General features: G+C 40.5%; 1 protein-coding gene across 1 annotated transcript in view; it reads left to right on the top strand.

Moving 5' to 3' along the window:
* The window catches only part of ANKFN1 (ankyrin repeat and fibronectin type III domain containing 1), a 287775-nt gene that overhangs the window by 233687 nt on the left and 41148 nt on the right, over positions 1 to 12940 (top strand). The window contains 3 exon segments of the mRNA XM_033091652.1: positions 358 to 490; positions 960 to 1076; positions 9000 to 9215. Coding sequence (XP_032947543.1) covers positions 358 to 490; positions 960 to 1076; positions 9000 to 9215 — 466 coding nt within the window.

Here is a 12940-nt window from a genome sequence, read left to right as displayed (position 1 = left end):
GTTACTAGATCTATTGTGGTGATCACTTCATAAATTACATAAATGTTGAATCACTATGTTTTACACCTGAAACTCATATAATATTATGTGCTAACTATACTTTCATTTAAATTTTTAAATAAATAAATATGTATCACATTTTTAAAAATACGAAGTTCAGTTTTCTCCTGAGAATTTGGACAAGATAGTAATTTCTCTGAGTTCTAGTTCATGAACTTTTCATACTTAGCAAGAATATGCTCATAGGTATATTTTAAATTATCTTTTTCATATCCAAAAATATTTTTTTCCCTGATTCAGGCTCGGTAGAGAAAGATGGTTGAGGACAATTTTTATTTTGTTTTTTTCTTTTTTTAGGGGACTCTACATAGCTGTTATATTTTATTACAAAGACAACATTTTAGTCACCAATGAAGATCAAATACCGATTGTTGAAATAGATGACTCTCACACCAGTTCCATTACACAGGATTTTCTGTGGTTCACGAAGGTACACTGAGTTCTGATTTCATTTTCCCCCATTTGCACCAACGTTTCTCTGCATAAATCTCTGAAACCTTAGTTGAGGGTCTCCAGTGATCAAAGTATTGGGGTGGGAGTAAATTATCTCAAAGGTCTCTTTCAGCCCTGAGATGCCCTGTGTCATACAAAATGCCAAAAGAGCGTCTACACTACATTTTCAAAGCAAAGAAGCTTGCATCCTGTCAGATTGTGTCTCCACTGTTCTGAGTTATGGGATCATTTGGCAAAGACTAAAATGTGGATCTGACTGTTTCATTAACATTCAGATCCTTTTCCAATTGGACGGACATCAAAAAGTTGTTTTGCGTGTATCTGAAAATGGACTGGAGAGCAAAACATCAGGGGTCAGATTTCCTTCTCCCTGCTGTGCTTTGATGCCACAACCTAAATCATGTACTGGCTCGGACAATGATAAGACCTCGTGACTTCTTTTGCAGCTGTCTTGTATGTGGGAAGATATAAGGTGGTTGAGGCAAAGTGTACCCATCTCCATGTCCTCATCCACAGTACTGCAGACTCGGCAGAAGATGCTCGCAGCAACAGCCCAGCTACAGGTGAGAGTTCAGGTTTCAATCCAGACGTCCACGGGAATTTGGGAAAAACTTGGTCAGTTCAGTTCCAATCTCACCTAGAAAGGAAAGGGTGGGCTCCTTCCTCTGTTAGATCCCTAGGCACGGGAGGGCTTCTCGGACAGTCTGAGCTGTACACCTGCGTCTGTAGGAACCTGTGCCTTTAGCAGTCTCCTGCAAGAGGAGCAGGGCTCTCTCTTGAAGAGTCTCGGAGTGACCCCCCTAAACAAGGAGTGAGGAGACCTGAGTTCTGGATTTGATATTAATAAGTCAACTCATTTCTCCTGTCTGGGCCTCAGTGTCATCACTGGCAAAATAAGAGTTTGACTAGATCACTTGAAGAAGCCTTGCTTCTCGGGCATCCTGTGCTTTTATGAGTGTGTGAAGATGGAGAAAGAGACCAGCAGAGGTTCTGAGGTGTTTCTTGGCTTGATGTTTTTGGTAAAGCACAGGTATTTGCTTACTTAAAACAAAACAAAACCTCTTTAAAAGTTTACCTTTAATCCTGAATTTATTCATTCTAGGAGTCCCTAATGTCCCTACGAGTCCCTCCGAGAAATGACATTGAATTCTAACCAAGCTTTTCTGGGTTTTCCTCTTATTGTTTTCTGGTATTCCCTGAATTGGTGGTTCTTAGCACAGAAAAACATCTGCTATATGGAAATGGGGTCCTTAAGAGCTCTCTGAGGCTTCAACAGCAATCAGTATCTACCTACAAAACTATATGCATAACAGGAATCTATGTAAGATGTGTTTGGCCAGGCAATTCTAGCCAAGGCATAAAAACAGAACAAAACCAAAACGTATGTCTACGGCTCCACCTCCACCTGCAAGGAACTTCATGTCTTGACCCACGTAATAATAATTTGACTTCCTGCGATAATAATAATTATTGTGTTGCCAGTATAATTAATTCTGAAAAGTCACTCTTACCCCTTCTGTGCTATATACTCCATTCCATAAGCAGTTTACTACCTTATGTCTTCAATGGCCTCAATATTTTGCAAATACCGTGTTTCCCCAAAAATAAGACCTAGCGGGACAATCAGCTCTAATGCGTCTTTTGGAGCAAAAATTAATATAAGACCCGGTATTATATTATGTTATATTATATTATATATTATATTATATTATATTATATTATATTATATGAGCAGGTCTTATATTATAGTAAAATAAGACTGGGTCTTATATTAATTTTTGCTCCAAAAGATGCATTAGAGCTGGTTGTCCGGCTAGGTCTTATTTTCGGGGAAACACAGTAGAGCTCTCCATTTCAACTCACTCTCCATTGCAGGATCATCTCCTTCAACTGAAGAAAAAGTTCTTGGAGCTGGGCCGTAAGAGCTGTGCTGAATGCAAAGTGTCCCTTCCTTTCACTACTAACCAGCTTGAGTTGGACCAATCCTCTACACCTCCCACTGCTCCTCCAAAAGGATGCAGTCATTTCCCAGGAGTCTCAGGTCCCTACTGGACTCTCCCATTAGCCCACCATCCAGCCCAGACATGCCTGAATCACAGACTGAACAATCTTAGGATTTCAAGTGGGGCTCTTGATTGTACAGTTGTTGGAGGCTTTCTAGAACAATTTCAGCTGACATCAGTACCACAAGAAGGATCAGGCTGTCACAAGCCAGATGCTGAGGGGCTAGAAGGAAGCCATGATGGTCAGTGTTCCCAACTCAACTACTCCCATTGCAGGAGCTCTTGGATTTCCTTGCCCCAATGTATTGGCCCTACCACTTTTCCTAATGCATCAGCCCCCTTCTGGGGTAATTTCCCTCCTCGTCTAGCTTAGGTTCCCTGGCCCATCATAATCACTCCCTTGAAAATATTCTAAATTTCTGGCCACTGTCTCCCTCCATATTAATTTGGAAAATTCCCAAGCCTGGATGAATCCAACATGTCTACACTGGAGTAGTTGCACATTGCTGTAGTAAAGCCACACAAAAAAGGGGGGGTTTTACTGTTTTATGTTAAATGCATTACTGTAATTCCCATATGTAATGTTACCTAGTGGTCGCATTCCATTTCTCTACTAAATTCACTTTCCCAAACTACAAGGCAACTGTTTAGAATCTTCTCCATTCTCCCACCTCCCTTCCCCTTCCCTACGTTCTCCATCCTCACATCAGGTGATAACTTCACTTTATAAGTCATTATGAAATAAATGGGAATTAATTATTTTTCCGTCACCAAATTTAAAAGCATCTTGCATTGACTCCACTTTCTCTTCCCTCCTATTCCAACAGATAAAGTCTTACTCCTCCCAGCAAGGCTTCTCCCTCCACGTGTGCTCTGGGTCCCAGTTCTTCCCTCCCATCTTATTTAAACATACTCCAATTTCTCCAGTTTAATGTCCCCTCAAATCCCACCCCCCACGTGCCCTTTCAGCTACCAAGCTCTCTTCTCTTCTCTTCCTTAGGCCCGAATGCTTGAAAGAGTTGCCTACATTCTCCTACTCCATTTACTTCATCACTCACCATTCAGTTCTCAGCCTTCTCCCTGACTTTCGCTACCACCATGCCTACCAAACCGCCCTCTCAGGCCACCAGTAATTAGAGGAGATGATTAGTAAAGCTTGGGTTTCAGGACCCCTCACTTGCACGAGCCCCTGTGAGTGTGGGGGGGGTCATAGAGTGTTTTAGGTGGGGAGGAGTTGAGTTGCAATCAGGGAGCATTTCTGGTAAACTGCCTAAAGAAATCTCAGGGGACAAGGGGACCAGAAATTTTAAATGCTCCAGTATTGGGGGAGATTTTCCTTTCTCCTTCTAAATATTCACTTTTACACGTAATTTTTATATTTGTAATTTTGCATTCTTTGTCTTAAAGACAGCCCCAAAATTACATGGTACAGACCCCTACAAAATCTGCATCTATCCCGGCCAATGACTTCATTTCACTCAATCCAATGGACACTTTTAAATCCTCTTTGCAGCTGACATCTCAAAAGTGTTTGATACACTTGGTCCCACTCTCCTTTTTTAAACTGCCACTTCCTTTAGCTTCCATGACAACATAATTTCCGGATTTGTCCAACTTCCTGGCCTGTCTTTCTCAGTCTCTTTTGCTAGCTCACTTGCTGTGTCCTCTGCTTAGAATCTTCTTCTAATCTCTTTGCCTTGCTAATTCCTACATGTCCTTCAGACCTCAGCTTAAGTTTTATACTTCCTCAAGGAGCCCTTCTCTGATCTCCTGATTAAGTGAATCACTCTCACAGCACCTTGTATTCTTCATGCAGAATGGTGATCATAATCCCATTAGTTAATTTATATCCTTATTTGGTTAGTGACCCACTTGGACTGTGAATCCCTGAGCTCAAGGAATGTATCTATCTTGGTCACTGCTTCCTCTTCCATGGGTGGCATGTGGCAGACCCTCAGTAAGTGCTGGTTGGATAACTTATTAGTCAATCCAAACCCTGTGCCCCAAAGATCACACTTGAGGATACCCCCATCTAACCAAAGGGAAAAAGGATCACAGAAATGTACCTCATGCTATAGTTACCACCTGGATAGTTCTCCAGCCCTGCATGGTGACCAGCACCTCTTAGTACTCAGTACCTCTTGGTACTCAGTGTTACCCTTTATGGTACCCATCAAAAGCCAGAGCACTGTTGTGAATTCCCTTCCCTCCTCTTTTCTGCCTGCCTGCCTAAATAATAGGATTCATTTTCAGCTTTTTTGTAGAACATATTGCCTAAACTATTTGCTGATCTTCAGAATGAAAATGGAATACTGAAACCACTTTGTGTGTGTGTGGAATGGGGAGCGGGGCGGTGACAAGGCCCAGAAAAACCTTTCAGAAGAGGGAGAAAAGTAAATTGGGAGAAATTGATGCTCATTTAATATTTTAGGTCTGTTTATTACAAACCTAACATTTTTACAATGTTCTGAGGAAAGTAAAAATGCATTCTTGAATAGCTTGATTAGCCTCTGCCGTATTCCATTGATTTACCTCTTGTATATCTCATTTTACTCTCCTCCCCTTTCCAGCATCACGACCACTGCCTGCTTACTCCAGTTACATCAGAAGCTTTCAAAGTCATCCTCCTACTTCCAGTCTTAACACTCTCCAATCCATTCTCTACACTTCTGCCAGAGTAGCCAATTAAAGATTCTGACCATGTCATTCCCTATTCGTACTCTTTCAAGAGTGGCTCACTTTATCATGGCAACCAAGGCCCTCATCACCATCTTCCTCCTCTTTCTACCTCCATAGCACCCTGACTTGCCTTCATCACAATGCATACCAACCACCATGCATCACCCTGTACCTTATTTTCCAGTTTCTGCTTTATAGGGAGGCCCTTTAATACCTAATAGTAAATAATAGTTGTGAAACAACAACTTTCTTTTATTTCACAGAATAGGTGCCTGGCACGGTGTTAAGTGCTTTGCAAACTATATCTCACTTAATCGTCACCACATCCTGATGCGAAAGTACTATTATTGGTATTAATTTAACAGATGATAAAACTGAGGGCTAGAAAAGTTAAATAACTTGCCCAAGGTCACACAAATAGGAAGTAGCAGAGTCTGGATACAAATCCAAATCTATATGACTCCAAGGCCTGCATTCTTTCCAGTAGTTCATCATCTTATTGTGTGTTCATTTACAAAAGCAAACAAAAATTTTTAATACAAGAAATTATCCAAGTTATAGTTTAAAAAGAAAAAGTAGAGTTCTATTCTGCATTATTTGGAGCTTATTTAGAAGTAGTCTTACATTTTATTTGAAAGAAGGTAAATTATGGATTAATTAATTGATTAATATAATTAGCACTACTTAGGCAAGAAGAGAGACAAGTATCTGCCAGCATTTGGATTAAAAAAAAAAAAAATGAAAAAGCCTGTAAGTGGGCAAGACCCCACATTGTTTTTCCTACTCTTAGGGAAATGACAGAGGCCCCAAGAGGCAGAAGTATGCATTGCTCTTACATTAAGAGGTGTCCAAGCTACTTATTTTCAAAATACAGTAATAATCTGACACTGTAGATTGAGTTACATTAAACTTTCCTCCTCCATAGCTTTTAGAAATGAGTGTTAGTGAGTAAAAATCCAAGTAATGATTTATGAATGCTGTATCTTTTTCATTTTTCAACGGGGTTGGGGGGGAAGGTTTCCCAAAATCTTTCCTCTTCTTTTCCAGGCCGTCATATCTCTACTCTGGAATTCCTTCAACTTCCCATGTCACCCCAAACTGATTGAAGGTCTCTTGTGCATCTGTCTAGGGCTTACTGACAGTCTTGTGCTTTGTGCTGGTTATAGCCTAGATGCATTCCTGTGAGCCAATGGGTGGCTTTTATTCCTCTTTACCTTGTAGGTTCCCAGATCTCCTAACCTTGACAGTATAGCATGACAGGTATTAACATGGTATGGTTTTCCTTTAAGCTCTAAAGAACCTCAAATTTCCTCCTGTGAGCACAGTTGCAATTTATTTTCACAAGGACATTCTGCTCTTAAATTGGGTGCTCCCCAGAGCTGACTATCCAACCCAACTTGATGTCAATAAAGAATTTCAGGAAGACTTTTTTTTTTTTTTTTGGGGGGGGAGGCATTATTTGCTCTGTTTAATTAAGTCCTTGGTTAACATAAACAAGATTTTTATTTTTCTAACTGAAGAGCTTTGAAGAGGTCTTTTAACACCAGACAAAATTTACTCCTTGTTTTTAGTATAAAGCAGCAAGTTTGTGGAGATCAGCTCCATTTTGAATTAGAACAATAAGGAAGACTTTTTCAGTGCTGTCTTCTTCAGCCTATTAGTCATCGTAATATCAAAGCTAACAGTGAACCACTGATAAATCATTTTATTTAAAATGATCACCTCATTCAATGTCTACCCACCAGCTTTAGTCCAAAATAAATCATATTTTCCAGTGTCCTAATGATATGTAAATTCAGCCAACAAAAAACAATTATGAAGCTCTTACTATGTGCCAGACAGTGTGCAAGGAATCCAGAGACACAGAGACAAAACCACCATGATCTCATGACATGTACATCAATATGCAGAAAAGCCAGAGTCATGCTAAAATGCAGATTTGTACAGGAAACAATGGGGAACAAAAGAGAACATGGTAAATTCTACCTGAGAGAGTTAGGAAAGTCCTCCCAGAGAAGGTGAAACCTGGGCTGAGTCTTGACAATGAGTAAGTGTAAGCCAGGATGGGATTCCAATTAGAGCAGTAAAGAAGGCTCCTACCCTACCTGTATCAAACTTGAGAGTTTACAGAATTCTTTCTCATGCATTGCTTGACTTAATCTCCCAAACACTCTATAAAGTAAGGATTATGATAAGGGATATCTGAGCTTTAAGGACTCTTAATTTTAGATGATGAAATTCAGGGCCAGAGAGAGGAAATAATTTTTCAGAAGTCAAAGAGTTAATAAACAGCAGCCAGCCCTGAAATTCAACACCAGTGTAACTAAAGGCCTATCAGCAGTGCTATGCTTGCTGGAGCCAACTGGCTCAAGGAGAGCCAACTGTTAAGTATTCAGGAATTTGGAAAGCCTATTGTCAAAATCTTAGTAGCTTGAAATCAGCCGATGGTGGGAGTATTTACACCACAGAAATTGGCATATGCTATAAATCAGACCCCTCCCTCTTTTGATAGCCAGTTTATTGGCATAGCACTGCTGTTGGCCAGCATTACTTTGCAGCAAACTGCTTTATATAAAATTGTAGTACTGCAGAAGGCTGGATTCAAAGCCTTACCCAATTGCTTCTCTATGATATAGAGGTCAATTATTGGAAAGGAATAATCTGACTGAGTGATTAGGCCATTTTTTACAACAGTAATCCTGCCAAATGAATTTTTACATGTGAATAATTACTCATGAATTTTTTTCCTTATGTGTCCTGTCCTTGTGAATTAAAAAAAAAAAAAAAAAAAAGATTTAAGACACAATCCCTACCTGTAAGGGAACATTCCAGTGTTCTTGTGGATGTGGATACTGTGGCTCATTCATTTTTAGGTCATCCTTGTTACGTTTACAAATTCCAGTTCTCCTTTTGCTCTCCTGCTAACAGGTTATCTCATCAGCATTTGTGTAAGCTCACAAAAATAACAGCTAGAAGCTCTGAGATGATTTATAATAAAAAAAAAATAGATATTCCAAGTAAAAGGGTATTTTATCCTGTTCATCCAGTGCTCTAGGTGCTCTGCAATCCCTCATATTTGTGAAATTGTTTATTTTAATCGCACCTAGCACCTACCTGGGCCCCTCCGCATTTAATGTGGCATCCTTCCCTTCCTGCCTTTCTAAAAGTATTGTCTGCCTCAGTTGACCGAGCTCACAAACAATTTTAACAAAGTTTTTTTTTTTTCTTTTTTTTTTTTTTTTAAAAAAAAAGAACTCCTTGCAATGCAGATAAGTCAAACCAAGCCAATCTCCCAATTAAAGTATCTTGAAGGGAGTGTGCAGCCTTTTGGGGACCTGTACAAAGTGCTACACTGTCAATTCACTTCTTCCTTTTAAACAACCCCATTTCATACCAGCTTACTGTAGATCTCTTGAAAACTCCACAAGCAACATACTTGAAATATCAGGCATTTTTCTTTAAAACATCTGGGATTCTCTTCAAGTGCTGGTAACTGAGGTTTATGTGCTGGTGTGTCTATGTGGGTGAGAGATATTTACAGATATTGAATTTGCTTAAAAAAACATAATTTTTATGCCCCTTGCTATAATCTTTGCAGGCTTATGGTGAAGGCATTTTCTTTGAGCTTCTGTTAAGTACATTTCTATCATGCCACATATTCTAATATTCTAGGTTTCAGTCTGCTAAAAAAAAAAAAAAAAAACTTCTCAGAAACATCAAATAATTATTCATAGTGTCTTTTGTTGCAGTTATGTTGCTTTGTTTGTACATCATCTAAGTCACCAGAAATCTATTTGTTTCTAGAACTTACTTGGAACGCACAACTTGGGAAGAGTTTACTACGAGCCCATTAAAGACCGGCATGGAAACATCCTTACAGTCACCATCAGAGAGGTGGAGATGCTCTATTCATTTTTTAATGGCAAATGGATGCAGATCTCAAAGCTGCAAAGCCAGAGGAAGTCTCTGTCAACACCTGAGGAGCCAACAGCCTTAGACATTTTACTGATAACCATCCAGGTATGTAGTCATTTCAATTTCCTGATATATTTCAGACTTATGGAGGCTCTAGTGAAATACACCAAGAGCCATTTCCATGTACAGTGATGGAATGGAGCAGGTTCTGAGATGTGTCATTGTTTGTATTCCACACATAGGAAAAATTCAGAAGCTTGTTTTTATTTATCACTCTCCAGATCTGGAATTCATCAAGCAATGCAAATAGTGGGCACCTTGAAAATGCCCCTGACCAATGAGCCAATGAGAAACATTGAGAGAAACGTTTGAGTAGGGAGCTACAGATAATGTAATCAAAACATTAAACCAATACCTGAATGGATTGTAATAATAATACATTTCTAAACTATATGTGTATGTATGTGTGTGTATTTGTATCTTGTGTGTTTACATCTACACACATATATATATCACTTTGAACAAAAACATTCATACATATTTACTCTTGCTTGTTCCCTACAATACTCCCTTGAGACAGACAGACATGATTAAATCCATTTTAGGATTAAAATAACTGCGGCTCAAAGACATATGGCACCACACACACATGCAGATTTAGTGAAGCGAATGAAGCTTCAGCATCTTTCAGCTCTTCACTTGCACAAGCCCCTTCCAAGGCCCTAGCAGGACCCTAACAATTTTACATTCATAATTTTGTATTCTTTTCCGTAAGTAAAGACCCCAAAATTGTCTTAGCCTTAGGCCCCACCAAACTTGGATTGGCCGCTGGGCACACAGCTAGACCACAGCAGAGCTGAAACTTGAACTCAGATCTTCTGAGTGGAAGCAAGCTTCTTTCTGCGACATTACGTCATATTCTGAGGCAGGAGTTAGGATTTTTGTGAGTGTAGAATGGGAGATAAAAGATGAAAGACTCATCTGATCGCCATATAGCCACCAAAATTCAAAATTCAGGCAGCTTAGATGCAAATAGTGGGCACCTGTACAAAGTGGTACAGGTACCAGACGCTTAACGTGGATGACAGAACCAGGGTACAGCCCCACACCTGCTCCTGCGTCCAGTGCAATCTCCATGCCATCACACTGCCTCACGGATTCTTATGCGAACATGGGCTTCAAGCTGTTTCCTTTTCTTGCTTTTCTTTCTTTTTTAAACCCAATGATGGGGATGAGTTCTATAGAACTGTCCAGTGAGATGGCAAAGCTGGGAGAAACATCTACTTTGAGCCCTATGCAGCCAATGGCACAAGACAGCCAACCCAAGTGCCCGTCAATAGACAATTGGATAAGAAAGATGTGGTACATGTATGCAATGGAATATTACTCGGCCATAAAAAAGAATGAAATCTTACTATTTGTGACAACATGGATGGACCTAGAGGGTATTATGTTAAGTGAAATAGGTCAGACTGAAAAAGACAAATACCATATGATCTCACTTATATATGGAATCTAAACAACAAAATAAACTGGCGGGGGGGGAAACAGAAACAGACTCATAGATACAGAGAGTAAACTGATGGTTGCCAGAGAGGAGAGTGTTGGGGAGCTGGGTGAAAAGGGCAAACAGATTAAGAAATACAAATCTATCGTTTAAAAAGAGAGAGAGAGAGAGAGAGAGAGAGAGAGAGAGAGAGAGAGAGAGAGAGAGAGAGAGCGCCAATCTGGAGTAATAGGGAAAAGAAAGGACTCAATCCCACACAAACAAACCAAATCCAAGCCTTGGCCCAGTAGCCCCCCCGTGATAGCCCTAAACAGCTAAGCCAGTCGCCCACGGCTTTATTTTCATTCCCCACTGAGGGGTGGCTAGTACAATCATCTCCCCTTTCCATCAGTTGCACCAGTCCAAACCAGGTCAAAGTCCAATGTAGCAAAGGTAAGCTGATTGGTCAAAGACTCTGGGTTTGATTTTATGGAATTTGAGTTCATATGAAATTGATAGAGTGCGTGTGTGTGTGTGTGTGTGTGAGAGAGAGAGAGAGAAGGAGGTGGGGGCAGGGAACACAGACACATTCGTGGCTCCCCTCTTCACCTTTTATAAGCAAGTGCTAAAAGAAACATTTAAAAAATCATAATAAATTGAGCTTTTACAGGGTGACTAATACACTAATCCCCTATAGGGATAAACTGGGGTCTGGCCCACCTTCCCTCCTAGAAACACAGCACAGGCCCCCGCGTGATATAATACCTGGTTTCTCCTAGACTTATTACATTAAAAATGTGTTACAGGTGCAGAAAAATTCCAATCTGGCAAAAGGTTGTTAGAAAAGGAGACCAAAAATAGAGGCAAGATCAGGTTTCCACACAGATCCAAGTGGAAAATTCACCCCCGCTGACTGGCACATTCCTGCTAGATGTCATTCCCACCCACCCTTACTCTCCTTTCTCCTCCTCCTACTTTTTCGCTCTCTCCACCTTCCCTTATAGGTCTTACAGTGGAGAGGAAATGGAGGGTAAAACCACTAGGGCTGATGTCCAATCACTCCTAGGCTTAAGATTAAATATGTCAGGAGTCCGTCCCACCAACTCAACATCAAAGCAGAGATAGGTTTTGGTGGTTGCCCAAAGCCGGCTGGATAATCCCCACAATTCCAGGCTACAAACCACTCTCCTTTCTCGGGGTCAATAGACTGATGACCACCAGGCCTTTTGATTGGGAGCCTCGGCTTCTTTCTGCTACATCACATCATGTTCTGAGGCACCACTTTAGAATCAGGCTGACTGGGTATGATTCCTGACTCCTTTTTTCTAGTTATGTGACTAGGGCAAGTTACTTAATTTCTCACCTCTCATAGTTCTTCCTCTGCAAAAAAACCTACTTCATAGTGTTCGAATGAGGATTAAATGAGTTAAAAATGAAACATAAAGTGAGTGCGCAATAAATGTTAGTGGTTCTCATTATTTTTCTTCTCAGAAAAATCCAAGTGATGCTAGGCTCTCCTCAGGACCCAACAGTCCATCTCCTCCTCATCCCTTCTCTCGCAAGGGACCCCAGGTACTGACTCAGTCATGCTTTCGGGCGTTTCATCCTTTCTTCTACGTTTTCATAAGAATGAAGGAAAAGTTAACATAAAAACTATATGATCCACAATGGGGTTTTCGAAACAGATAAGGGTTTTAACAAAATCTGGGCCCATAACTAATCTACTAATCCCTACTGCCCCAGGGAAACTCCAGGATCTAACCCTCTCAAGTCCCAGACCTTCCTAACAGACCTCTCTTACGGTTCTGGAAGAAAGAGAGAAATCCTTCCTACACTTGCCTGGAAAGGAAAAGAGAGGTATCCCTCTGAGCAAACTAACTGACAACGAGAGTATTTCCAATAGCGAGGCCTCTCTCAGGTGCTGAGTTCCTCTGACCGTGACATTCAGGGGTCACTTTGATAACTGGAAGCCTCACAGGTGAAGGTTTCTCTGAAGATGAATCTCTCAAATTGGTACTGTGCTTTCAAGTTGATAACACTTGGTCACGTCTATGATATCATTTGATCCTCACAAACACCCAGTGGTGTTGAGTGGATCATTTTATTGCATCCAATTCATAAAAGAAACTATGGATTTCAGGAAAATGACTCACTAAGGTTATATTAGCCAAAAAGCAGCATAGGAGGGACGAGGACCAAAGTCTGCTGGTTCCTAGCCTGGTGCTCTTCCCATTATACCATGCTGCCTTACACACACCCTTACTCCTCCTTTTCTCTGGATCCTTTTTTAAAAGTATGATCCTAGAGAAGCTTCAGTGAAGCTTGTCTTCTCTCCTCCCATCTC

This window comes from Rhinolophus ferrumequinum, chromosome 21 (genome assembly GCF_004115265.2).
Source record: "Rhinolophus ferrumequinum isolate MPI-CBG mRhiFer1 chromosome 21, mRhiFer1_v1.p, whole genome shotgun sequence".
Taxonomy (NCBI): domain Eukaryota; kingdom Metazoa; phylum Chordata; class Mammalia; order Chiroptera; family Rhinolophidae; genus Rhinolophus; species Rhinolophus ferrumequinum.
Note: the sequence above shows the minus strand (reverse complement) of the source record. Positions and strands in the feature narration are given on the sequence as shown.